Source organism: Geotrypetes seraphini, chromosome 7 (genome assembly GCF_902459505.1).
Source record: "Geotrypetes seraphini chromosome 7, aGeoSer1.1, whole genome shotgun sequence".
NCBI classification, from domain to species: domain Eukaryota; kingdom Metazoa; phylum Chordata; class Amphibia; order Gymnophiona; family Dermophiidae; genus Geotrypetes; species Geotrypetes seraphini.
The window spans coordinates 13016473-13043783 of record NC_047090.1 but is presented as its reverse complement, the minus strand read 5'-3'; the positions used below and the strand labels follow the sequence as shown (position 1 = coordinate 13043783).

General features: G+C 43.2%; 2 protein-coding genes across 2 annotated transcripts in view; both read left to right on the top strand.

The window, feature by feature from the left end:
• The first annotated feature begins 1200 nt into the window (after window positions 1–1200).
• IL22 (interleukin 22) lies at window positions 1201–26611 on the top strand. Its single transcript, XM_033951081.1, has 8 exons — window positions 1201–1325; window positions 1438–1648; window positions 2472–2537; window positions 5503–5670; window positions 5901–5966; window positions 8591–8949; window positions 21313–21444; window positions 26521–26611. Exons 2-6 carry the CDS (start codon window positions 1472–1474, stop codon window positions 8786–8788), a joined length of 675 nt encoding a protein of 224 aa, XP_033806972.1. The 5' UTR covers window positions 1201–1325; window positions 1438–1471; the 3' UTR covers window positions 8789–8949; window positions 21313–21444; window positions 26521–26611.
• Window positions 16082–27311, top strand: part of IL26 (interleukin 26) — a 56320-nt gene continuing 45090 nt past the window's right edge. The window contains exons 1-4 of the mRNA XM_033951765.1: window positions 16082–16141; window positions 16210–16266; window positions 21313–21444; window positions 26521–26589. Of these exons, the coding sequence (XP_033807656.1) occupies window positions 16082–16141; window positions 16210–16266; window positions 21313–21444; window positions 26521–26589 (318 nt within the window). The remainder of the gene's footprint in view (window positions 16142–16209; window positions 16267–21312; window positions 21445–26520; window positions 26590–27311) is intronic.

Below are 27311 nucleotides of genomic sequence, written 5' to 3'. Positions count from 1 at the left end.
ACAGAGTTACAAAGAAGACAGTCCCTGCTCAAAAGAGCTTACAATCTGAACAAGAAGTCATGGACACAGTTAAGGGGAACGGTTAATCTGCTGACTGGGTTGGAGGGCAGAGGGGAGTTCAGGACAATCAAGCCATTGTGACATCACTGATGAGGTTGGCTCTTAGGCATTGGAGGAATGAAGCATTATGACATCATAATCTCAGTTCTAGAATGTTGATACTCTTTGGGTTTCTAACAGGTACTTGTGACCTGAATTGGCCACTGTTGGAAACAGGATACTAGGCTTGATGAAGGGGAATGGGGACTTGTATACTGCCCTTTTCTGGCTTTGGCATTCAAAGTAGTGGGCACTGGAGGATTAAGTGACTTGATCTCACAACCTCGGGGTGCAGAGGCAGCAGCTGACATTTCAGCCATCGTGCTGTGGCTTTCGTTACGGCAGGGGTGTCAAAGTCCCTCCTCGAGGGCCGCAATCCAGTCGGGTTTTCAGGATTTCCCCAATGAATATGCATGAGATCTATTTGCATGCAATGCTTTTATTGTATGCTAATAGATCTCATGCATATTCATTGGGGAAATCCCGAAAACCCGACTGGATTGTGGCCCTCGAGGAGGGACTTTGACACCCCTGGCCTAGTGCTTCACTGGGACAGGTTTGTGTCTGATTCCTGGCTCTGACGTTCCATCCCCTAATCTGGCTGGGAAGCCAAATTCATAGCTCTTGGAGGAGTGGTCGTAACAGTCATTAGCAATGGTGACACCTAGTGGCTAGATATAGGACTTATGATTGCTCTGGTGTGTGTCCTCCAGCCAAAGCCTGTCACCATGATGACCAAATTAAAGTAAGTTGACAGGAAATAGAAAATATAAGAACAGTTGTCAGGGAAAGCTCATTGCACCTGTGCCACCAGTTGAGCTGTAAACCCAAAAAGCAGGATTAAAACTGCCTTGGGGGGGGGGGGGGGGGAAAGAGGAAAGAATCTGTCTTTCTGATATGTGCTGTATCACTTCACTTCTAAGAAAATATTTTGCTTTATTATACAAGTCGTTTCATTCACTGACCACCACATGGAAGCTTCCCATGTTAAGAAAGCCAGACAAAACGCAAAAGCCACGGGAGTTCCTTTCAAGAAACTCAAGCCTGCCTGAGACAGTATCTTGTGGGTTCCCAGTGACGGCCAAAGTTTCTCAGAAAGACAGACTGGAAAGATAAGAAGCCTCTGATGTCACTCTTCAACCTGTATCGACTAGGGAGAAATGAGGCTGATCATCTCTATAAAAGAAGACGCAGCTGTGCACCCTTGCATATACCTCCCTGGAAAGGTGACATTTCTTAATATGCCTTACTTGAAATCTTTTTTTTCTCCTCTTGCTAAGCTCGTGACACTGACAGATGAACTCTTGTGTCTCTCGTGCGTTCTCTTTCTCTGTGTAGGGCGTCTGCTGAAGGGTGAAGTGGGTTTTGAGCTATGGGCGTCCCGCTATCATGGATCTTGGTCTCCTGCTGTCTCCCTTTCCTCCAAGTCAATCCAGTACCTCTAAAGAAAGACCGTGCTACCGCAGGCCGCCACTCATCGTGCAGCCTCAGAAAAGGCTACTTTCACCATCCCTACATGAGGAAGCGCATCAATGAACTCGCTGAGAAGGTAATAGAGGCTGAGAGTGTGCTCTGGTAGCTGGACAGACGCCTCTGTTTCAATTTTCTATACCACTCTCCCCAGGGAGCTAAGTGGTTTACATGATTTATATTCAGGTACTCAAGCATTTTTTCCTGTCTCTCCTGGTGGGCTCACAATCTATCTAATGTACCTGGGGCAATTTGGGGGGGGGGGGATTAAGTGACTTGCTCAGGGTCACAAAGAGCAGAGTGGGATTCGAACCCACAACCTTAGGGTGCTGAGGCTGTAGCTTTAACCACTGCACCACTCTAGAATCCAAATGTATTAGAAGGGAGCCAAGTAAAGGACAGTCAAGCCATTGTGACATCACTGATGAGGTTGGCTCTTATTGGTGGAATGAGGCATTATGATGTCACAATACCAGCTCTGGTTACCAGAGATTGAAGCTCTTCACTCTATTTATTTATTCAATTTTCTATACTGTTCTCCCAGGGGAGCTCAGAACGGTTTACATGAATTTATTCAGGTACTCAAGCATTTCTCCCAGTCTGTCCTGGTGGGCTCCCAATCTATCTAATGTACCTGGGGCGATGGGGGGATTAAGTGATTTGCCCAGGGTCACAAGGAGCAGCGTTGGTTTGAACCCACAACCTCAGAGCTTTAACCACTGAACCACACACTCACCCATGATGAGTCAGTCCTGGGCTTGGGCCATGCCAAGCATGGATTTATATTTCCCAATTTTTAACACAGTCCTAGGGGACTGGCAAACCTCTGCTCTGTCCGTGATCTCCGATCCTTCTCCATTCTCACTTTCACCCCCTTGACTCTCTCTTTTCCCTTCTCACAGGCGAAGAGCTCTGACAAGGACACAGTGAACAGGTTGATCGGAAGCCAGCTGTTCCTGCATGTGAAGGTAAGAAGCTTCCCAGTGAGGATCCAGTATATGCTTTGCACTGTATACAGACTTCACAACATGTTTCGGTAAAGCAAAGGAAACCCCGCGAATTTGAGGGCTAACGGTTGTCAGTTTTGTTTGCATGCCATTAGAAAAAGGAAGTGTGGTTGGGGCTCGTTCCTTTAAAGGTCCTTTTCACACACTGCAGGATGTGTATTGTTAAATGCAAAAAGGATGTTACATAGTTGTCTAAACCAGTATAAAATGTATCCAGAGATGACGATGGACACCGGGTGTGACCTTTGGAAACCATCACAGCTCTCTTGTTTGGATATATAACAGCAGGCATTTTAAAGGCTGCAATCAAGTTACATCATAGAACAGGGGTATCAAAGTCCCTCCTCGAGGGCCGCAATCCAGTCGGGTTTTCAGGATTTCCCCAACGAATATGCATTGAAAGCAGCGCATGCAAATAGATCTCATGCATATTCATTGGGGAAATCCTGAAAACCTGACTGGACTGCGGCCTTCTAGGAGGGACTTTGACACCCCTGTCATAGAAGTTAACATTCTTAAAATGAAGGAGAGAGAGATCTGGAGAACATCAGTCCTCAAGGCTGCAAATGGGTCGAGTTATGCACTGTCCAAAGGGAATTGTATACTGCCTTTGGCATTTCAAAGCTGACATTCATAGCAGTGGGTACTAGGGGATTAAGTGACTTGCCCAGGGTCACAAGGAGCGGCAGGGGGAGTTGATCTCATGACCTCTGGGTGCTGAGGCAGAAGCCTAGCCAGTGTGTCCCAGTACATCAATTCTTATGTTCACCAAGTATAGGACAATCGAGCCATTGTGACATCACGGAGGAGGTTAGCTTTTAGGCATTGGTGGAATGAGGTATTATGACATCACAATCTCAGCTCAGGAATGTTGCTACTCTTTGGGGTTCTAACAGGTACTTGGGACGGCCACAGTTGGAAACAGGATACTGGGCTTGATGAAAGGGAATGGGGAATTGTATGCTGCTTTTTAGCCAAACTGATCTTCTCAAAACGCAAGTCTGACCATGCCTCCCCACTTCTTGCCAAACTTCATTGGCTCCCAATAATCTCCAGAATCCATTTCAAATGTTCCTGCCTGGCTTTCAAGATCATTCACGGCATCCTGCCTCCTCTTATCCCACTGTCTTTCAACTCCTCCAGTCCCGACTCCTCCAGAACTGCCCAAAGGCTTAAATTAGCCTTCCCCTCTCCACGCGGCATCCACTATTCAGGCAAACTGGGAAAATCCCTTCTCTTCAAAATCACAGGTCTTTGGAACGACCTCACCACCCCGCTGCGGAACCTGAGCTCCCTTCAGTTATTCCGCAAACAACTGAAAACCTGGCTTTTCAGCAAATTGTAGCTCTATCCTTCCCCCCTTTCTCTCCCCCCTTCTACACATAAGTTCATGTAATCCTTTTTCTTCTTCTCTACCCACTATTTTAAGTTCTTGTAAACCGTGTCGAGCTCCATTCTCATGGAGATGATGCGGTATATAAACGAATGGTTTAGATTAGATTAGATTAGATTGGCATTTCAAATCTGACATTCACAGCAGTGGGCACTGGGGGATTAAGTGACTTGCCCAGGGTCACAAGGCGCAGCAGTGGGAGTCAATCTCATGACCTCTGGGTGCAGAGGCAGCAGCTCTACCAGGGAGCCAAATAGTAGAATTTTCTTCTGACCAGCCTTTCTGCTCAGGAAAAAAATGCAGTCTGGTTCTTTCCTTTCAAAAATATTGTCGTTTTTCCCCTTCCTTTTTGTGCCAATATATTTGTCTGTTTTAAAGTTTTGTAGTTTTTTGTTTTAAAACTTTGATGTTATTTTAATATTTGATGTCATTTTGTCTTAATTGTTTTTACCCTACTCAAATGTATCATGAATGTAAGCCGACTTGAAATTTTGAACCTAAGAATTGCCGCTGCTGGGTCAGACCAGTGGTCCATCACACCTAGCAGTCCGCTCACGCGGCGGCCCCCAGGTCAAAGACCAGTGCTCTAAATGAGTCCAGCCTCACCTGCGTACGTTCCGGTTCAGCAGGAACTTGCCTAACTTTGCCTTGAATCCCTGGAGGGTGTTTTCCCCTATAACAGCCTTTTCTGGGTGAAGAACTTCCTTACGTTTGTACGGAATCTATCCCCTTTCTACTTTAGAGAGTGCCCTCTCCTTCTCCCTACCTTGGAGAGGGTGAACAGTCTGTCTTTCTCTACTAAGTCTATTCCCTTCGGTATTTTGAACGTTTGAAAAGGCGGGATAACAAAGTTTAAAGAAACTTGAAACTTACACTTCCAGGATGGAAACAAACCTGACTCTGTTCATTGTGACCATCCTGTAAATGAACTTTGAGGACTGGCATCAAGTCTTTTAGAAAATGACTTTTTTTTGTGTGTGGGGCTATATAAATCCACATATCTACATGTGTGTATGTATATACATTGAATATAATAATTGAACTAAGGCCAGTACTGGGCAGACTAGCACGGTCTGTGTCTGTATATGGCCGTTTGGTGGAGGATGGGCAGGGGAGGGCTTCAATGGCTGGGAGGGTGTAGATGGGCTGGAGTAAGTCTTAACAGAGATTTCGGCAGTTGGAACCCAAGCACAGTAATGGGTAAAGCTTTGGATTCTTGCCCAGAAATAGCTAAGAAGAAAATATTAAAAAAAAATAAAAAATAAATTGAAATTGAAACAGGTTGGGCAGACTGGATGGACCATTCGGGTCTTTATCTGCCGTCATCTACTATGTTACTATGTTATTATGTAACACTATTACCTGCGTACATATACTCACATTTGTTGTTTTTGGTTTTATTTAAGCATTTTTTAAATTTAAAAATAACAAGGTGGGTTAGAAAATAAAACATATATAAATTATTAGTACATAAACATAATCTGATTGCCTCATAAATACGACCACAAATTCCTCCTTTCCCATCTTTGGCAGGCTAAGAATCGCTGCTACCTAATGAAGAAAGTTCTGAATTTTACACTGGAAGAGGTGTTTCTGCCTGAATTCAAGAGCCAGCATCCGTCTGAATCCAAGAGCCAGTATCTGCACATCCGGGATGTCACCCTCTTCCTGAGAGAAATACAGAAAGAGCTGGAAGCTTGCGTAAGTCCTGAGAGCCACTGACTTAGCCCAGGTCCTGTTTACACTGTAGGAAGCAGGGTTTTACACTTGACACTCGGGCATTGGTATCTGTCACCACGCAGGGTGATAGGAAACCTCAGATCCAGATGTGGAAGCCCCTCGCCTTTGAAATCAAAATTGATAAGAGCAAGGTGTAAAAACCCACATGCTTTTCGTGCAAACCTGCTTGACTGGCTGCGTTTCTATTGCAGAAACATACGGAGCAAAAGCAAGAAATCGAGAACAACTTTGAGAAGCTGAGAAACAAAACGGGAGAGGTAACGGGGAGTTTAACCCTTTCAGGGCTGGGCTAGGGAGGGGGAGGGGACGCCTTTCCTGGGCAAGGAAGGATATCTGTTAGCAAAATCAGTGTGCGATTTCATATCATGAAATGTGTTAGTGACTTTGAAATGCTGCATCCCACATGTTATTAGGACCCTCTGAAGCAGCGACTTTGTATGTTCAATAATTTTTTTATTGAGTTTTAAGAATAAAAGATACATAACAAAAATCTTACCAAGAATATCATCTCAACTCAGTTAATACATTGTAGATATATAAATTCAAAGAAATCAACAATCAATTATCACCACAAAGTACCTCCCAAAACTCCCTCCCCACTTCCCGTCCCCCACTTCCCCCCTCTACCCACCCCATTCCCAAACATTACTAATAAATAGTGCTTCACTTTCTGATTACAAATGTAATGAGTTCACTACAAAACTGCCTGCTCTGACTGATAATTGCTGTATATAAGGTTCCCAGTAGAGAATGACACGGGGACAAATTTGTCCCTGTCCTCGCAGGAACTCAATTTCCCCATTCCGTCCCTGTGAGTTTTGTCACTGTCCCTATCCCTGCCCCATTAAACTAAACTAAACTAAACTAAGCCTTAAGTTTATATACCGCATCATCTCCACGGAAGTGGAGCTCGACACGGTTTACAAAGCTTAAAAATATAGGAAGAGAGAGGAGAAAGATTTACAAGAGCATATGAATAGAGGGGATGTAAACAGGAGAAGAGATGTTAAATGTTAGAGAAAAGCCAGGCTTTCAGTTGTTTTCGGAATAGTTGGAGGGAGCTCAGGTTCCGCAGCGGGATAGTGAGATCGTTCCAAAGGCCCCATTCCTGTAAGCTCTGCCTTAACCACACAAGCCTCAAACACTTATGATTCTAACGTGTTTGAAGCTTGTGCAGATGAGGACGGAGCTTGCAGGAATGGGGCAGGGACAGGAAAAGAACTCACGGGGATGGGACAGGAAAATGAGTTCCCGCGGGGACAGGGAAAAATCTGTCCCCGTGTCATTCTCTAGTTCCCAGGTCATCCAAAATTTACTCTGTTTTTTATAAGATGGGGAGGCCGCCCTGGCTTCCATAATCACAAGAGCATGAAATGCTGCCCTCCAATGCCCAAACTGAACTTAGGTCCCCAGGTTTTCAGCCCGCTGCACGAACCATTAGGTACCCCTCCCGTGAAGGTACACGTGAATTTTAGAAAGTGTAACTCAGATTCTCTAAATGGCACTGATTTTTAGGTGCTGGGAGGCTCCCAAGCTCAGTAACAAATTCCATTTAAACAACATTTCAAGCTACCCACTGGCGCCAGAATCATGTCTTCATAGGTGCTTTAGACTACCTAATGCCACTGTGGGCGTGGTTCGCGCCGGAAGTGGCATTAGGCAGCCCAAAGTACCTACATAGGTACGATTCACGACAAAGACAGGTGCTGGAAAACCCTGGCCCTACGTTCCTGGTGTGTATCTTTCCCAAAGGCGTAATTCTCTATATGGCGCTCTTGTGGGATCGACACACGATCAGCGGCCACCGATATCGGCAATGTATAGAGAACCCAGGCCAGTGTGTACCTCACAGCTCTGCCCAAACATTACCCTGCCCTGCCCACATCAGGATCTCAGAAATACACACATGGATTCGGGATGCTTGACTCCCGCCGGTGCAATTTTTGAAAGTCATTCTATGCATTTTGAACACGTTTGACTCGCTGAACCGTGTGCAAGATACTGCAGAATGTGCTTGTAGTCGTAATGAAAAGGAGGCATTTCCGCAAGCGAGAGCCGGCAAGCCACACTTGCAGATAGCAAAAGCCTGCCCACAGTTTTCAAAGGTAGTCTACAATTGCCTTTGTCTTTGGAAATTAGGCAGAAAATCCTCCCCAGTCAGGGCCAGTTTAAGGGACTTTGGCACTTTGAGCCAACTTTTGCATTGCTGTGCCCCCCCACTCCCGTAATCTGGTATCTCTCTCCTCCCCCCTCTCACCTTTGATCTGGTATCTCTCCCTCTCTCGCAAGTCTCCCCCTCCTTCTGGATGAGGTGAGACCCTGGCCCAGGGCACTAATGATAAAGCCAAAATCCCAGTCCCGCATCTGTCCCTCTAGAACAGTGGTTCCCAACCCTGTCCTGGAGGACCACCAGGACAATCAGGTTTTCAGGCTAGCCCTAATGAATATGCATAAGAAAGATTTGCATATAATGGAAGTGACAGGCATGCAAATCTGCTCCATGCATATTCATTAGGGCTATCCTGAAAACCCGATTGGCCTGGTGGTCCTCCAGGACAGGGTTGGGAACCACTGCTCTAGAAGTCTGAAGCTAGACTGGACTGGGATTATGGCACCCTTTATCAACGCCAGCCTGGGCCAGGGCCTCACCTGGTGCACAGAGGACCGGAATTGCCTACTCCTGGGCTAAGGGATAAATGAGACAATCAGACAACTTCATTGAGGGATTTTTGTCCCATGTTATCTATACAAAATAAGAGGAAATGTTTAGTGCCCTGTTCCCTACTTGAAACCCAGGCTGTCCAACTTTTTGCTGATAATGGTTTAAATGTAGTATTAAGAACTCCACTTATTCCGACGACCTGTTGTTCTTTTTAAATAGCTGGGAGAAAGCTGGAAGAACAAAGCTGTCGGCGAACTGGATCTGCTCTTTCAGCACCTGGAGAGCTCCTGCTCCCAGGAAGGTCTCCTGCAAACTAAGCCAGCAGAGTCAACCAGGAAAGCGTCACAGGGCCGAGCAGAACACATGACCTCGCTACCTCAGGCTGGAACGAATACACCAGTGACAAAAAGCCAGTAAGCCCACGTGAAAGGAGAATACCTTCCGCTCTTTTAAGAGATCTGTTCACCAAAGGGGCTCTGCACAGAAGCTGTTTACTCAGCCGGTTTAGCCTACCAAAGGAAGTGTCTCTCTCTGTAAAGAATCTTCTGAAAAATTAACCTATTCTGGAACACTTTGAGGTATTTTAAAAGGCATTTCTTTATGTTTTGAATACAGAAAATGAGCTTTTCTAAAATTGCTAGAGGTTTACAGTCTGGAGGTCAGATGCAGTTATACATCTCGGGGCAGGATTTGGATTTATGAACACTTTTTATAGAATTTGTTCAAAAGTGTGTAGAATAAACCTCAGAGCAAGTGAAAACGTGTGCACATACTTTCTGAGGGGTAATTTGAAAAGGGGAGGTATGATGATTCTTTCCCTTTGAAAATGGTGCATTTCTGCCTCACAATATGGCCAGTTACAAATTTCTCTCAAAAGGAGGAAAACGGTGAACTTTGGGCCTCTTTACTACGCCCAATAGCTCGAGCCAGCACGGTAAGTGCTCCTACGCCCGTAGGGATCGAATGGGAATCGGTGCATTTGCTGCTTTGTAAAAAGGGGCCTTTGGCTGTTTTGGAAGTTTTACCTTTTATTATAAAGGAAATTAACCTGCCCCCCCCCCCTTTTACAAAACCATAGCATGGTTTTTAGCGCCGGCCATGGCGGTAACAGCTCCGACATAAGAACATAAAAATAGTCTTACTGGGTCAGACCAATGGTCCATCAAGCCCGTTCTCATGGTGGCCAATCCAGGTCACTAGTACCTGGCCAAAACCCAAAGAATAGCAACATTCCATACAGAATCTCAAAGAATAAGAAGATTCCGGAATCCCAGAGAGTAACAAGATTCTAGAATCCCAAAGCGTAGCAACATTCCATACAGAATCCCAAGGAATAGCAACATTCCGGAATCCCAAAGAGTAGCAATATTCCATACAGAATCTCAAAGAATAGCAAGATTCCAGAATCCCAGAGAGTAACAAGATTCTAGAATCCCAAAGAGTAGCAACATTCCATACAGAGTCCCAAGGAATAGCAAGATTCCAGAATCCCAAAGAGTAACATGATTCCGGAATCTCAAAGAGTAGCAACATTCCATGCTACCGATCCAGGGCATGCAGTGGCTTCCCCTATGTCTTTCTCAATAACAGACTATGGACTTTTCCTCCAGGAACTTGTCCAAACCTTTCTTAAAAGGAATTCCTATGAGCGTTGGAGTTTTTACCGCCACAACTGGCACTAAAAAACTGTGCTACAGTTTTGTAAAAGGGGGGATAAAAATGGGGCATTGGAAGATTAAATTCACCATTTTCACCTTTTTGGTAAAAATGTGAAGAAACAGATAATTCATGAATCATTTTTGGTGGGAATAAAAGGGGTCCTTTCAAGTTTGCAGTGAATGCCTTTAGCACCTACCATCTAATGCCCAAATGTCTCCTTTTGCTTTGGGCTAAATGGTTAAAATCGGGATCCTCTTGAGCAACTGGTTTCCAGTCAAAGGTGGGTTTCTGTACTGGGCCTTTGGTGAACAGAATCTTCTTTAGATGAAACACGGTGGAAACATATTTTTTTATTATGTATTGAAAATATTTAACATAATTTATTTAATATGATCATTATAAAGTTTACTTATCATTGTTTGAATTTATTTATTTTAAAATGTCATCTGCATTATTTTTTAAATTTATATTATGGAATTATAACAGAATGCTACTGGTTTTTTCTTTTCCAAATAATTTTATTCGGAACCAAAACAACAGACTTTATTTTTGTACTGATTAATATATATTTTATCAATAAAAAATGATTGTTTATACTTTGGTTTATCTGGTTAATTCCAGCATGCTTGGTTGTTCAATAGTAACAACTTATAGGTTAGCAAGGTGTGCGAACAAGTTGCTGCCATGGTGGTTCCCTTTAATTGTGGTCCTAATATCGTTTTGATACGACCATGGTGGAGGTATACTGAGCCCATCATGATTACATTCTTATACGTTTAGATTCATTTAATGCATCAAATTTATTAGCACATATTAATTAACAAAAGTCAAAAGCATTATTAATATCGGGAACTGTACAAGCTATACCCCTCTTCTACGAAACTGCGCTAGTGTTTTTTAGCGCAGAGAGCCACACTGAATGGCCTGCGCTGCTCCCGACGCTCAATGAGTTCCTATGAGCGTTGGAAGCAGCACGGGCCATTCAGCGCAGCTCCCCGTGCTAGAAATTGCTAGCGTGCAGCTGGGTCAGACCAGTGATCCATCGTGCCCAGCAGTCCGCTCCCGCGGCGGCCTTAGGTCAAACACCAGTGCCCTAACTGAGACTAGTCTTACCTGCGTACATTCTGGTTTAGCAGGAACTTGTCCAACTTTGTCTTGAGTCCTTGGAGGGTGTTTCCCCTATAACAGCCTCTGGAAGAGCGTTCCAGTTTTCCACCACTCTCTGGGTGAAGAAGAACTTCCTTACGTTTGTACGGAATCTATCCCCTTTTAACTTTAGAGAGTGCCCTCTTGTTCTCTCTATGTATGCCTTGAAAAGTAGTACGTTTTAATGTTACATCTGTTCTATGTATGTATGTTGTAAACCACTTAGATTTATAGATTTGCAGTACATATGAGAAATTTCTAAATAAATAAATAACATATCCTGGGATCAATTTTCAGTTTAAAAGAAAGTTGTCACGCAGAAGTATTATCATGCTATTCCAACTTTCCAAGTTTATTACTGTTTCATATACCGCCTATATGGTAACCAAATGGTGTATAGAAATCTCTTAATAAAAGAACAGAAACAAAAAAATACAATATTCATATTCCAAAAAAGATTTTTTTAAATGAGTAATAATCTCACTGTGCCACTGTATCTTAGGCTCCATCCTCTACTAGGAGATAAATTAAGTAGAAGAAAAAACTTTTGCAAATGGGTCGCTCTTCGTGCCTGCTTTAAATCTCTGGAATGACATCTCCAATCACAGAAAATTTGGCAAATCATTCTAAAGTGTCAGGGCTGCAACTGAGAAAAATCACCCGCCTGATTGCATCTGCATGCATAAATCCGGAGAGAGGAGATCAATAGATCTATGAGCATGAGTCAGCATATATGAAATGATGAGTCATCATAAATGAAATTATATCTCTACCCCCCTTTTTTATGAAGCCCCCGTTAGCATTTTTTTATTGCTGGTCGCAGAAATAAAAGCTCCGATGCTCATATGAGCATCAAAACGTGTACCGCTGTGGCTGGTGATAACCCCCCCCCCAAAAAAAACACTAATGCGGCTTTATAAAAAGAATGGGGGGGATATTGAGAAAGAAATAAAAGTTCTCCAGTACAATCAATTTTATGTAAGGATCTTAAATACTATATGATAACCAGCAATCAGGCTTCTTGCTTCAAAAGAGGAGTCCCATGATTAAATCACCTTGCTCCCATAGTGGGGTAGTAAAGGGGGAAGGGGGCAGTCCTCCCTAGGGGCTTGCCCCCCTCTTCCTTTCCGCCCCCTCCCTTCCCCCATACCTCTAGTTGAAGTTGTTTACGGTGGTCAATGTGCTGTGCATGATCCCGTCAGCTCTCCTGCACACAGGAAGTGATGTCAGAGGGGTCGCGAGAAGCACATTGACTGCCGCGAGTAATAACTTCAACTAGAAGTATAAGGGAAGGGTTGTGTGCGGCAATTGAGATCGAGGAAGGAGTGGGGGAGGGGGGAGTGATGGAGGGACGCCATTGGCTCCCAGAACCAGTTTTATACCTGTATTCTGAATCATTTGCGAACACTGAATGTTCTGTTGACGAATGCCTTGAAAAAGGCATCGCAGTTGTCTAACCAACCAAGAACTACATTGCATTACATTACAGTACATTTACAAACCGCAAAACCTGCCAGATCAATGCAGTTTACATAAGCAAGAGACTGTACAAATCAGCGAATTACAAAATGTGTGACTTAATCATTAATTTCCCCCAAATCTTACAAAGAGCTAGCAAACAAGATACGCAACTTGGAATCCTGCCTGGATGCCTGCCATGCAATCGTTCGATGTAAAAACTAGCGCCCCTTGGCTTGTTGTACTATCTTGCATGTTTAATCTGGTATTGTAGGCATGACATCTTTTAAAAGAAAACCAATATATTCTAGTAGCCTAGGCCATGATTCTGTATAGGTCACCTAAAACAATTGTCACCGACTATTGTTTGCTAAGCGCGATTTTATAAAAAGTTTGGCACCACCTAAGTGGTGTTCGGCATCACTGGGCATCCTAACTACAGGTGCATGATATATATTCCAACGTTTTCTTGGCCTAAACACGTGTGCCTACGTTAGGCATACAATGGTATTTCATTCCAAAAAGTTGCCCAGCTCAAAAACATATTCATGCTCTAACCATGCCTACTTTTAGGTAGGCGCTTTGGACGAAGAGGGTTCCGATGATGCTTTTTTAAAGTTGCTGAAGCCCTACAGTCAGTCTAGATCAGTGCTCTTCAACCACCGGTCTACGGACCAGTGCCGGTCCACAGAAATTTCCTGCCGGTCCACAGGGCCAGCATGTGCATCAGGTCCAAAACAGTGTTCTTCAACCACCGGTCCACGGTGCGATCGATGCGGCGTTATCTTTGAGCCAGCTCCCTCTTCCTAACTGATTCAGTGCACAAAGCCACGGGCAGTGGCTCCTACAGGCATCCTGCGCCTGAACCGTAAGCCTTCTCTCTGACGTTGCAACGTCAGAGAGAAGGCTTCCAGGTGAGGCACAGGACGTGCAAGGTGCAATTAGTACTATTATGGGGGGGCGGGGTCTGGGATGGAGATTGGGTAGAGATGGGCGGGGTCTGACCCATGACTTAGCCTCGTGTTCTTCAACCGCCGGTCCATGGACCGATGTCGGCCCAACCTAATTCAATTTAAATTTTTTCTTCTTAGCTATTTCTGGGCAAGAATCCAAAGCTCTACCCGATACTGTGCTTGGGTTCCAACTGCTGAAATCTCTGTTAAAACCTACTCCAGCCCATCTACACCCTCCCAACCATTGAAGCCCTCTCCAGCCCATCCTCCCCCAACGGCCATATACAGACACAGACCATGCAAGTCTACCCAGTACTGGCCTTAGTTCAATATTTACTATTCTTTTCTGATTCTAGATCCTCTGTGTTCATCCCAATTTTCTAACATTGCTCTTGAATCTACCACCCCTCAACCTCAAATTATGTCCTCTAATTTTACCATTTTCCTTTCTCTGGGAAAGATTTTGTTCTACGTTAATACCCTTCAAGCATTTGAACGTCTGAATCATATCTCCCCTGTCTCTTCTTTCCTTTAGGGTATACATAATCAGGGCTTCCAGTCTCTCCTCATACGTCTTCTGGCGCAAGCCTCCTATCATTTTCGTCATCCTCCTCTGGGCTGCTTCAAGTCTTCTTACGTCCTTCACCAGATACGGTCTCCAAAACTGAACACATTACTCCAAGTGCGGCCTCACCAACGACCTGTATAGGGGCATCAACACCTTCTTCCTTCTACTGGCTATGCCTCTCTTTATACAGCCCAGCATCCTTCTGGTAGTAGCCACTGCCTTGTCACACTGTTTTTTCGCCTTTAGATCTTCTGACACCATCATCCCAAAGACCCTCTCCCCGTCCGTGCATATCAGCTTCTCTCCTCCCAGCATATACATTTACCACGCTGTCTCACACTAGAAGCCCTTTAGAGCAGATAAGTGAAGAGAAATAAAGAGCGAACTTATTGGTAGGTTAGTAAGAGGAGTTTGAATTGTATTCGGAAACAGATGGGAAGCCAATGAAGTGATTCTAGGAAAGGGGCAACGTGACTATAGTGGGCTCTCACAGAATACAAGTCGTGCAGCCAAATTCTGGACTAATTGAAGGGGAGAAAGATTATCAAGCAGGAGACCTGAGAGTAGCGAGTTGCAGTGAGGTGATGTTGGCGTGGATAAGGGCTTTGGTAGTGCGCTCAGGCGGGAAGGGTTGGATTTTGGTAATATTACAGAGGAAGAAAGGGCACCTACTTTTGGGCACCGAATATAGAATCTGGGAGTGGAGCACAATTCCATACAAAGTAATAGTTTCCTTGTTCATGAGGATGTGCTGGTTTTTGAGCCTCATGATAACAGCGGCATGTTATTGCAGTGTGAATACGAGAAGAGGATTAAAATACCTGTCGAATGTTTTTATCCGGAGACAGTTGTTGCCGACGTTGATATGGAAGTACAAACGAATATGTGTCTTAGTCGTAGTGTTCAAGAGATGATATTAGAAAGGCTGGGGCTTTTCTCCCTGGAAAAGCGGAGACTCAGAGGAGACATGACAGAGACTTACAAGATCATAAAGGGCATAGAGAAGGTGGAGAGGGACAGATTCTTCAACCTATCGGGAACCACAAGAACAAGGGGGCACTCGGAGAAATTGAAAGGGGACAGGTTTAGAACCAATGCTAGGAACTTTTTTTTCACTCAGAGGGTGGTGGACACCTGGAATGCGCTTCCGGAGGTTGTGATAGGACAGAGTACATTACGGGGTTTCAAAGAAGGATTGGATAAATTCCTGATGGATGCGGGGATTGAGGGATATAGATAGAGGTAGAGATAGGATCATGAAAGGGTATAGATAAAAGAAAAATGGGGATTAAAGGGTTTTAGACAAAGGATCACTTACAGGTCATGGACCTGATGGGCCGCCGCGGGAGCGGACTGCTGGGCGTGATGGACCTCTGGTCTGACCCAGCGGAGGCAACTTCTTATGTTCTTATTAGGAGGTCATTGAAAAGTTCAACTCAAGGGTTTTATTATACAAGTAGCTAATAGAGTTGTCAATGATTACTCTCTCTTTAACCAGGTAACCACATTAAAAAAAAAAATTTGATGTGGTAAATAAACTCTCAGTTCTTGGAAACCTACTGCTCTTTATTACCGGTAAGCTTGGAGTTGCCTTTTACACAACGTCACATATGATGAGGTGAGGGATTTTTTAAAAAAATTGTGGTAAAAAAAAATAAAAAATGAATAAAACATGGTCTGTAGGTTGATGAACTGTAAATTAATCTAAGACTAAAATCTCAGTGCAGAGAATGGCTGAGGGTTAAGAAGAACTAGGTTACCGGTTGACTTCTAGCCCATTTCTACGTTTCACTCAGGCAGTTGTAGGGTAGGTAGAGAGGATGTTAATGAATTCTGTTTTCATATATGGCCTGTTTTCGGTCATTCTTATTGGGGGGGACCAAAGTTCCCCCAGCGCTAGCAAACAATCGGTGTCGCAAAGAGACAATGTCCCAAGCCACTGAATATTTGTTGAACAGGAGCACAGCCTTCAAAGCGTCCATTCAAGTAAGTAAAGACCAACGAAGGGAATGGACCTTAGAACTCTAGTTTATGAGTTTTGTTGCATTTTACAGAAAGACAATATCACAACCAAAAACTTGTTGAGCAAGAAGCTAAGAAAGCAGTTTATGGTAAGTCTTGACGTTTTTTTTATCAACACATCTGTGCCAGAAGTTTGAGTCTAGAGATCTTCCCATTCGCCTCTCTTAGGCTCGTCCTTTGAGGCAGGGACTAAGGAGTTTCTCTTGGGTTTAGCTGCCACAGACAGTGGACTGAGGGGAATAAATCTAATGCAGTTTAGCTTTGGAAGTCCTGAGCAGAACATTTATACCGGCTTGGGCAAAGAGAATAAAATTCGGCAGCCAAGACTTGTAAGTTCCACAATTGCATCACTGATTCCCAAAACCTCCCCCTCAACCATTACGGAACACTCTAAAATTTTAACTATGGGGGTCTTTTACTAAGGTGAGTTAGCCGATTTAGATCGCGCTAAATATTACCATTTGCTAAATTGGCGAGCGCGTCTTAGAAAAAGACCCTCCCCCTATATTCTTTATTCCTTCTTTTCTAATGCTTCCTTCTTTTAAAATTGCTGGTTTCTTTTTTTTTAAATCTTAATAGCTTATCCTTCACTCGGCAAACAAATATAACTTAAATTAGAAAAATGACAAGTCCATAGCCTGACGGGACCTGTTTCACCTTGTTCAGCCTCTCAAGGGTTCAATAACAACGCTGCATTTCTAGCTGCGTTGCTCCCGATTAGGACTGGGTGCTCAGTGGCTAGATAAGTTATTATATTTGTTTGCTGGGTGAAGATTTTGAAAAAAAAAAAAAAAAGTAAGAACATAAGAATAGCCTTACTGGGTCAGACCAATGGTCCATCAAGCCCAGTAGATCATTCTCATGGTGGTCAATCCAGGTCATTAGTACCTGGTCAAAACCCAAGGAGTAGCAACATTCCATACAGAAACCCAAGGAATAGCAAGATTCTGGAATCCCAAAGAGTAAGAAGATTCTAGAATCCCAAAGAGTAGCAACATTCCATACAGAAACCCAAGGAATAGCAAGATTCTGGAATCCCAAAGAGTAAGAAGATTCTAGAATCCCAAAGAGTAGCAACATTCCATACAGAAACCCAAGGAATAGCAAGATTCTGGAATCCCAAAGAGTAAGAAGATTCTAGAATCCCAAAGAGTAGCAACATTCCATACAGAAACCCAAGGAATAGCAAGATTCTGGAATCCCAAAGAGTAAGAAGATTCTAGAATCCCAAAGAGTAGCAACATTCCATACAGAAACCCAAGGAATAGCAAGATTCTGGAATCCCAAAGAGTAAGAAGATTCTAGAATCCCAAAGAGTAGCAACATTCCATACAGAAACCCAAGGAATAGCAAGATTCCGGATCCAGGGCAAGCAGTGGCTTCCCCCATGTCTTTCTCAATAACAGACTATGGACTTTTTCTCCAGGAACTTGTCCAAACCTTTCTTAAAACCAGCTACGCTATCCTCAAGGAGCCAGCAATTTTAAAATAAGGAAGCATATACAGTCAAACCTTGGATAACGAGCAAAACATTTTCTTAAATTTTAACTCGATAAGCGAGCATTGTCTTGCAGTACGAGCACATATATGTGTGTCACGTCAAATACGCACATCGCATCACTGATTGCGGCTGAACGCAATACATGCGCCCGAAGTTCAAGCACGCACAACATACGCACATTTCACGCTCAGTGCGGCTGAACGTAATAAAAGCATCACGCCCAAGTGACTGTTCGAAACAAGCGAGATCTTGCAATACAAGGACATACAGTGCTGTATTTTCTGTTAAAGTTTTTGGGGATGTGGAACGAAGCGTCCGAGTTTCCATTATTTCCTACGGGGAAATTCGCTTTGATATACGAGCACTTTGGATTACGAGCATGCTTCTGGAACAAATTATGCTCGCAAACCAAGGTACCACTGTAGTTAAAATTTTAGAGTGTTCCATAATGGTTGGGGGAGGTTCTAAGAATCAGTGATGCAAATGCGGAACTTATAAGTCTTGGCTGAGGAATTTTATTCTATTTGCCCAAGTTGGTTTCTGAGATTTTCAACCACCCTTTTGTAACATTCTAGGCTCCATTTTCTGGGACTCTGGTTTTCCTTTGGATTTCTCCGCTTTAATAAGAGCGTAAGCATAGCCTTATTGGGTCAGACAAATGGTCCATCAGGCCCAGTAGCCCGTTCTCACGGTGGCCAATCCAGGTCCCTATTACCTGGCCAAAACCCAAAGAGTAGCAACATTCCATACAGAAACCCAAGGAATAGCAAGATTCTGGAATCCCAAAGAGTAACAAGATTCTGGAATCCCAAAGAGTAGCCACATTCCATGCTACCGATATAGGGCAAACAGTGGTTTCCCCCATGTCTTTCTCAATAACAGACTATGGATTTTTCCTCCAGGAACTTGTCCAGACTCTTCTTAAAACCAGCTACACTAGCCACTCTTACCACAACCTCTGGCAATGCGTTCCAGAGCTTAACTATTCTCTGAGTGAAAATTTTTTTCCTCCTATTGGTTCTAAAAGTCTTTCCCTTCATCTTTAAAGGCATTAGTGCGGAACATTTATACCCCACAGAATCATCTGCTGGCCTTGGTAAAGACAGAAGCTAAAGATTCTTCATTTTGGATAGAAAATGTCAGTTTTTGACTCCATCAACTTCATTCATTCATTTATGTCCTATCTATTGATCCACTTCTAGGCAAATTAAAGACAGACATTCATAAAATATTGTCAAAGGACACCATATAGACAGGACCATCTATAACTTCAGAAATAGGCTTTACCAAATAAAAGGGTCCTCAAAATCTCCTTAAAAACCCCACAGTCTATTTTTCTGGATGGGCTAAATATATTTATTTGGGGTTAATCATGAATCAAGCTGGTTTGAGGGTTTTATGAAGAATAAATCTCTACAAGCATATTGGCGAGCTACTCATAGTTTGTCCGACCCATGGGTTACGTACACTGGGGCACCCCAGGATGCCCTTCTTTCTCCCATTTTTTCTATGTTCTTTGGGTAAGCTTAAATGATAGCTTGGGGTCCTTGCTGTGTCTGTATGCATTGCAGACAACGTTTTAGTGTGATTTCTAGTGAGAGATACTCTGCCTAGCACTTGTGCAACTGTGAATGAGGCATTAGAAACATAGAAACATAGAAAGATGACGGTAGAAAAGGGCTACAGCCCATCAAGTCTGCCCACTCTACTGACCCACCCCATTAAGTCTGAGTGCTGATGACTTAGTTCCTTAGCTCGACCCTCATAGGGATCCCACGTGGATGTCCCATTTATTCTTAAAGTCGAGCACGCTGGTGGCCTTAATCACCTGCACCGGAAGTTTGTTCCAATGATCCACCACCCTTTCTGTGAAGAAGTACTTCCTGGTGTCACCATTAAATTTCCCTCCTCTGAGTTTGAGCGGGTGCCCCCTTGTGGCCAAGGGTCCTTTGGGAAAGAAGATGTCGTCTTCTACCTCGACACGTCCTGTGACGTATTTAAATGTCTCAATCATGTCACCCCTTTCCCTGCGCTCCATCAAGCCCAGTAGCCCATTCTCACAGTGGCCAAGCCAGGTCACTAGTACCTGGCCAAAAGAGTAGCAACTCCATGCTACCGATCCAGGGCAAGCAGTGGTTTCCCCAATGTCTTTCTCAATAACAGACTTTGGACTTTTCCTCCAGGTCAACAAATGAGGCGAAGTGTAACCCTGAAAAAGTAAAAATTCTCCGGGTGGGATTAGGAAGGAGGAAAAGGATCTAGGGGTCGTTGAGGATACGTTGAAACCCTCAGCTCAAAGTGCGGCGGCTGCTAAGAGAGCAAATAGAATGTTAGGAATTATCGGGAAAGGAACGGGAAACAAAGATGAAACAGGATAAGCAATTTGTGTGATGTTCTTGTGTGTTTTTGCTGCTGTTCTGCATTTTTGTAACCCGCTTAGGTTTTAGACAGGATATAAATCTCTTAAATAGGGTTGTCTGGCGAGTACAGAATTCTAGTTCTAGATCAGTGGTTCCCAAACCTGTCCTGGGGGACCCCCAGCCAGTCGGGTTTTCAAGATATCCCTAATGAATATGCATGAGAGAGATTTGCATAGCTGTCACTTCCATTATATGCAAATCTCTCTCATGCATATTCATTAGGGATATCTTGACAACCCGACTGGCTGGGGGTCCCCCAGGACAGGTTTGGGAACCACTGTTCTAGATCCTTTGATATGCCAAGCTCTCTCTGATGGGCCAGGACATTTGTGCTCACCCCTCCAAGTTTATGAGCCCGCCCAAGTTTCCTTTCTTCACAAAAATTTCTTCTTCAGGTTCCTGGTAAATTCAAATTGCAGTCCACCTTTCTACTTGCTTTTTGGGAATGTGGTTCTAGACCAGGGCTAGGCAATTCTGGTCCTCGAGAGCCGGAGCCAGGTCAGGTTTTCAGGATCTCCACAATAAATATGCATGAGATAGATTTGCATCTCAAGGAGGCAGTGCATGCAAATCCATCTCGTACATATTCATTGTGGATTAACTGAAAACCTGAGCTGGCTCCGGCTCTCGAGGACCGGAATTGCCTACCCCTGTCCTGGACAATGATATGCTGTATTTCATGTGGTCTTGTATAATCACCTTTAAGTGAAGATGATCAAATTGTATTCTCTCTATGTAGGTTAACCTAAGATGATCAAAGTGTAAATTCAGAACCCATTTTTCTATGCATTATGTATTTCAACCTTGTAACTTGTTCCAAGCTCATTCGGGAGGATGGGATGTAAAACAAAGCAAAGAAATCAATAAACAACGATTTTTCAACTGACAGGTTTCAACATTGATTGCAGCAAGAATTAAGAATACTCAGGTTGCAAAGCAAAGAGCCCAGACCCCAGTGTAACGACCCAGCAGATCCCTACGAGGGTCATGCCAAGGAATAGGGTCACCAGGGTATGGACTTGAATGAGCGGGTCAGTAGAGTGACAGTATAATTACAATTATACTTTAGGGGGTCAATAGACTTAAGAGGGTGGGTAAATAGCGTGGGCAGACTTGATGGGCTGTAGCCCTTATCTGCCGTCATCTTTCTATGTTTCTAGTGTCGCTTTTAGTTGAAAAATAAGTGGCTTCCCATCACTTTTCTCTTCTATTAGAAGGACTGCCATGTTCGAGATCAGCTACTGTCTTTCTATGTGAACGACGTCTTAGGAAGGATTAAAGATGTGACCGGCACAGAGCAGATGATCGATGGTTTTGCATTTTTGAAGGAGAATATGAGAAACTGTGTAAGTATGGTCTCTGTCTCTAAATGAACTTAAGGGTCGTAGAAAGAGATAAACAAGATTTAGGCTCGTCATCATTCCACCTTCGATTAGAGAAAGTCAATGTTTGATGTAATTGTGATCCTAAAAAAAAAAAAAAGAAAAAAAAAAAAGAAAAGCTTTCTCAGTTTGGACCAAAGTGTTTTCACCAGATCAAACATGCTGAGAGGCTGGAGAAGCTGGGGCTATTTTCCCTGGAAAAGCGGAGACTTAGAGGGGATATGATAGAAACTTATAAGATCGTGAAGGGTATAGTGAAGGTAGAGAGGGCCAGATTCTTCAGACTGGCGGGGGCAACAAAAACTAGAGGGCACTCAAAAAAATTGAAGGGAGATAGGTTCAGAACCAATGCTAGGAAGTTCTTCTTAACACAGAGGGTGGTGGACACCTGGAATGCGCTTCCAGAGGAGGTGGTAGAGCAGAGTACGACTTTGGGGTTCAAAAGGGGATTGGACGAGTTCCTGAGGGAAAAGGGGATCCAGGGGTACAATTAGAGGGTTACTATACAGTACAGAAGGCTGTAAAGTAATAGAGTAGTAGAGTAATAGATCACTACAGTCATTGACCTGGGGGGCCACCGCGGGAGTGGACTGCTGGGCGTGATGGACCTATGGTCTGACTCAGCAGAGGCAATGCTTATGTGCTTATACTAGACATAAAAGGTGTTAGTTGTCAAGGTGTCGTATGATTTACTGAGGGAGCCACCTACTGGTGGTAATTCAGCCCTGCTGGTTACCGACTCCCACAGAATAACAATAATGCAATTTGCAAGTATTTATTGGAATTTATTCACTGCTGCAAAGCTGATCTTTGGGAAACGTAAATTTGATCCCGTGACTCCGTTGCTCCAGAGTCTCCATTGGCTCCCGGTTTATTTTAGAGTTCAATTTAAATGTGCTGGTGTTGTTTTTAAAATCCTATATGGTATCTTTACTCCTCTCCTTCCTTTATCTTGGAACGCTTGCAGACTTTCTTTTGCAAGAGGTAATCACCAATTTAAATGATCTCTTCCTTCCAAAAAAGGGATTAAAGGAGTCAATCAGAGTCAATCTCTGATCTTTAAGTTTTCTCAACTTTGGAATGATCTTCCATGTCTTTTAAGGAGTTCCGGCTCACTTCAATTTTTGTGCAAATCTTTAAAAACTACTTTATTTGCTAAACACTTTGAAAATTAATTTCCTGAAATTTAGTCTTATGTTTGATGGTTTTTATTTGTTAACTATTGTAAACCGAGTCGAGCTTTCTTACAATGATGCCAAGCCTTAGATTCGATTCGATTCGAGGAGATTCACCCAAAGCGTTTTACAATAGATATAACCTTGCAGGCAGGATTATCGATCTGTTCTGGGAGGGTCAGATCACCAAGCTGTGACCTGACGCTCCTGGGCCGTTTCTTAAAAGGGCCAATGCTGAGCAGTGAAGAGCTACCCTCTTCCCCTTCCCCACCGAAAAACATCTTCCCACCCCAAAGACCCTCCCCTAAGTACTTCCCTCCCCCTTAAAAATCTCCCAATAACACCCCTTCCAGAAAATGTCCCCAGGTATAAGTATAGGAGCCCTGCACTCCCTTTGGCTCTTCCCTGTCTACATTATGGTTTATTAATTTGGTTAAACCGCTTGTTCATTTAATCAAATAAAACCAAATAAAAAGAACTCTATTGTTAAATAGAATAGGCCTAACTCACACAAAACAACAAACACACAGACTAACATTCACTCCTAAATAAAACAGTAATGTCATACTAAGATTTCACAGGATTGCTGCCTGGATGTTTAAATGATTTTTATTATTCCAGCAGTAAGAAGCAAATACAAACAGTAGTACCAAAAATCATTTAAAAAACTTGGGTTAATTCAGATTGGATTGAATATTGTCCAAATGCTTCTTTAAAAAAAACAAACAAACCAAACAAACCAAAAAACAACCAACACACTATTTATTAGCAATATTTGGAAATGGGATGAGTGGAGGGGGGAGGTACTTTATCGTGTTTGTATTGTGATGATAACCGATTGTTGATTTCTTTGAATTTATATATTTACAATGTATTAACTGAGTTGAGATGATATTCTTGGTAAGATTTTTGTTATGTATATTTTATTTTTAAAATCGTTTTAAAAGATTTGAATTTTTCCTCTAATCTTGGGGCAAATGATTCCATAGGTTTGGAACTGCAAAACAGACTCCCACCTAGGGTATTATCTTGAATAGATCTCAAAGTTTTTTGGTGGCGAATAAGGAATTAGAAAAAAGTGCAAATAGCCAGGCAAAGATTGATGTGCAAGGATTAAAGCTTTAAATTGAATTCTATAGTAGACGGGTACATTCCCTAATCTCTGGGTCCAGTAGGTTTGGGATAGGCGTGATCCCCATTAGCTTCTGCTCCATTAGAGTCTGGGTTCAGAATTGTGCCAGTGGTGCCAAGTGGGAGTGGTCAAATTGCCATACAAGGACAGCAGCTTGACCTCTAGTGATAGTGTTTAAGAGTCACTGATGCTATTTTGAGCCTGGACATTAGGGATTACGAAGGAAGGCCTTGTACTGAATTTGCATAATAATGAGCTGTTTTGCATGCATTTGCATATTGTACATCTGATTACTATGCAATTTGCGGTAGCTTAAATGAATATGTGCTACAGTATTAGGGCTTTATAATACATGTTAAGGAGTAAATAAGGCACCTTGATAACTACCCCCTAAAGCAGGGGTGGGCAATTAATTTTCCCAAAGGGCCACATGAGTAACGGGGACTGTTTTGGAGGGAAGTGGAAGAGAGTCAGCCAAAAGGCCCCTCCTCCTCTCAAGGAGGCTCATCCTTCGATACTGTGGAAAACTTTTGGATATTCATCACTCTTCAGACCTTTTGGCAGCAGAAGGAAAAACATCTGGCAGGGCGGGCCATCAAGACTCGTATGTCTTTCTGCTAGAAAGATTATCAAGGTAAGAACCTAATGTTTCCTTCTAGTGCAAAAGGCATAAAAGTCTTGAACCACTGGGATGTACCAAAGCAACCCCTCCATCCTAGGGCGGGGTAGATGAGCCTGCTGCTAACATAGAGGAACCAAAGGCAGCACTACATCTACCCTGTAGAACAGGGGTCCCCAATACGTCAATCGCCAAAAGGCTGAACTCAGTTCTGCTCCATATTAATTTTATCTCAGTAAATTGTATGGTAGATGTTACAATTAAGGTATGAAAAGAGATCACAGGGTTGGGGGTTATTCTTGATGCGAAGAGTCGTACAGCTTGCATACTTTGTGATGAGAAAGCTAAATCGGTTACCACGCCTTAGTAAAAGGACCCCAAGGTTTTTACGCCAAGTTTTGATATCCGTTCGGCGTAATAATAATCCGATTTATTTAGGTCGTTTATTTCTAAACCGCTTGAACCAAAGCGGTTTCCGTAAAAAAACATTCCTAATATTTCATCACACACTACAGCCTCCTTTTACGAAGGTGCGCTGGCGTTTTTTAGCGCACACAGAAGATTAGCGCACGCCAGCTGAAAAATTACCGCCTGCTCAAAAGGAGGCGGAAGTGGCTAGCCCGCGGGGCATTTTAGCGTACGCTAAAACCGCTAGCGCACCTTTGTAAAAAGGAGCCCTACATTGCACATGTTATAAAAAAAAAAAAAAATAACCTAATTGCAATCTAATATAGTATATTCCACTTAAAATCGACACTAAAAATATCTACACCCCCAACAATTAAACATAACTCTCCAGGTAAATTACAAGGAATCAAGATCCTCAAAAGCCGCTCGATATTGCCCAGAGAGGGAACCCCCGGACGCCGCGAGACAGCAGCAGCGCTCCGTCCTCTTCTCTTGGGCATAATTGTAAATGGACACAAACCCTTTCCAGAGTTCAATTATGAAGAAATTCTTGATTTGTAAGCAAGCCCGACGTGAGCAGCTCAGCGCGTCTGACTTGAAGCAGCCATCTTGGATATGATGTCTACTCTTTGGGTTTCTGCCTGGTACTTGGGACCTGGGCTGGCCACTGTTAGAAACAAGATACTGGGCTTGATGGACCTTCAGTCTGCCCCAATTCTTATGTTCTTATGCAGGTAGCTGTTTTCAGCTTTTTACCTGACCTAAATTAAATTACTTAGCTATTCAAATAACAGCTCAATATCATCGACTATCTATAGAGTTGGATGGAACGCCTAACCTACACTCCTGCTCTACCTCGACTTTCGGTCAGATAGGCCCTTACCTGGATTCCTCTGGCTTCTGCTAGTCGGGCCCAATATCTTCTGACTCACCAGGACCATGACTGAAAAAGAAATACCCACCACCTCCTAAAGCCTTTAGAAATAAAAGCTCACCTCCTTGAACCCATCTCCCACCTCATATCAGTTTTCTAATAACGTCCCTCCTGCAACTTACCATGAATCTACCTCAATGAATTTTCTACTAGGAATCTCTCCTTGATCGTTTTTCCCTTGTTTGGGAGCCTGAGCTATAACTGTAGGTTCCAGGACTATGGCTAAGAGTCTGAGGCTTTTATGGAGAGAACCCCTGGAGCAAAAACACCAGCATTACCCAATGCAGAGACCCCTATTAGGTTTTGTGTATAAGTGTGTGGCTTTTAATTTAAATTGGACCAGGGTGGGTTGGGGGGGGGGGGGGGATTTTATTAGAAAAGTGATCAGGGATGGCTCTTCTTTCTTAGGTGACTTTCTTATTTGAGGGGAGGCTTATGAGTACTGTATGTCTTGAAGATTAGTATGTTTTTAATGTTATATTTATTCTATGTTGTAAACCGCATAGATTTGCGGTACATAAGAAATTTTTAAATAAATAAAGTACTGATCCTTTTAAGTTTTTCCTTTGCAGAATCAAGCCACGTTTTAGTGGCTCATTGCTCTCTGGAGAAGTTTACAACATTTTCCATGAATGCTACAGCTTACAGAGGTTTACTGCGAGTTGCGTTATCTGTTTTGGCATGATAATGATCTGTTTTGCGCTATTCCTGCTGCTAATAAGCTAAGCGATGTCAAACAGGATTAAGCTCTGTGCTTTTTTCTTGTTTGCAGCTCAGAGAAAAGGGAGTGTACAAAGCCATCAGCGAACTCAACGTTCTCATCCTCTGGGTTGACGCCTACGTAAAAACACTCAAGTAAAAGGAGAAGGTGGCAGGTTTGTCAGTAAGGAACATATGTGGTTACAGCAGACCAGAAAGGTGACAGGTTACTTACTTATTAGAAAATGTCTTGGGCCTTAGCTGGCTTCAGATCGATAAGTTAACGGGAGTGCCACAAAGGAACAGATGGATCGTAGACATCATGCAAGGACATGGAAGACTCCTCCGTGTTCGTAATGCGTTATCTCCTCAGGACCAAGCACAGGGGGTCTCATTCGCCCACGTTTCAGTTGGACTTGTGGGAGTTTTTCAATATGTGTCGTATAGAAGATGCCTGTGTGATATACGTAATATTTATCTTTATTATTAAACTATTTCTCTTAATGAATTGAACAGAATCAGCCATAACCGTGTTAATAAAACGCTACCATAAGTAAATGAACAAATCATGTTTATTCTATTTTTTAATATTTTTGTGAAAGGTGTCTATGTGTGTGTATGTGTGTGGGGGATCTATTTCTAAAATAAAGAAAAAAAGTTTAATTTCTATTTTCCTCCCCTCCCTTTTACAAAACTGTAGCATGGTTTTTATAGTGCCGGCTGCGGCGATAACAGCTTCGACGCTTACGAGTGTTGAAAGCTAATCATAAAATGCATTAACCCTCCCTCCTTTTCCTAAGCTGCGATAGAGGTTTCTATCATGGCCCGGAGTGCTAAATGCTCCAATGTTGCTCCAATGCTCAT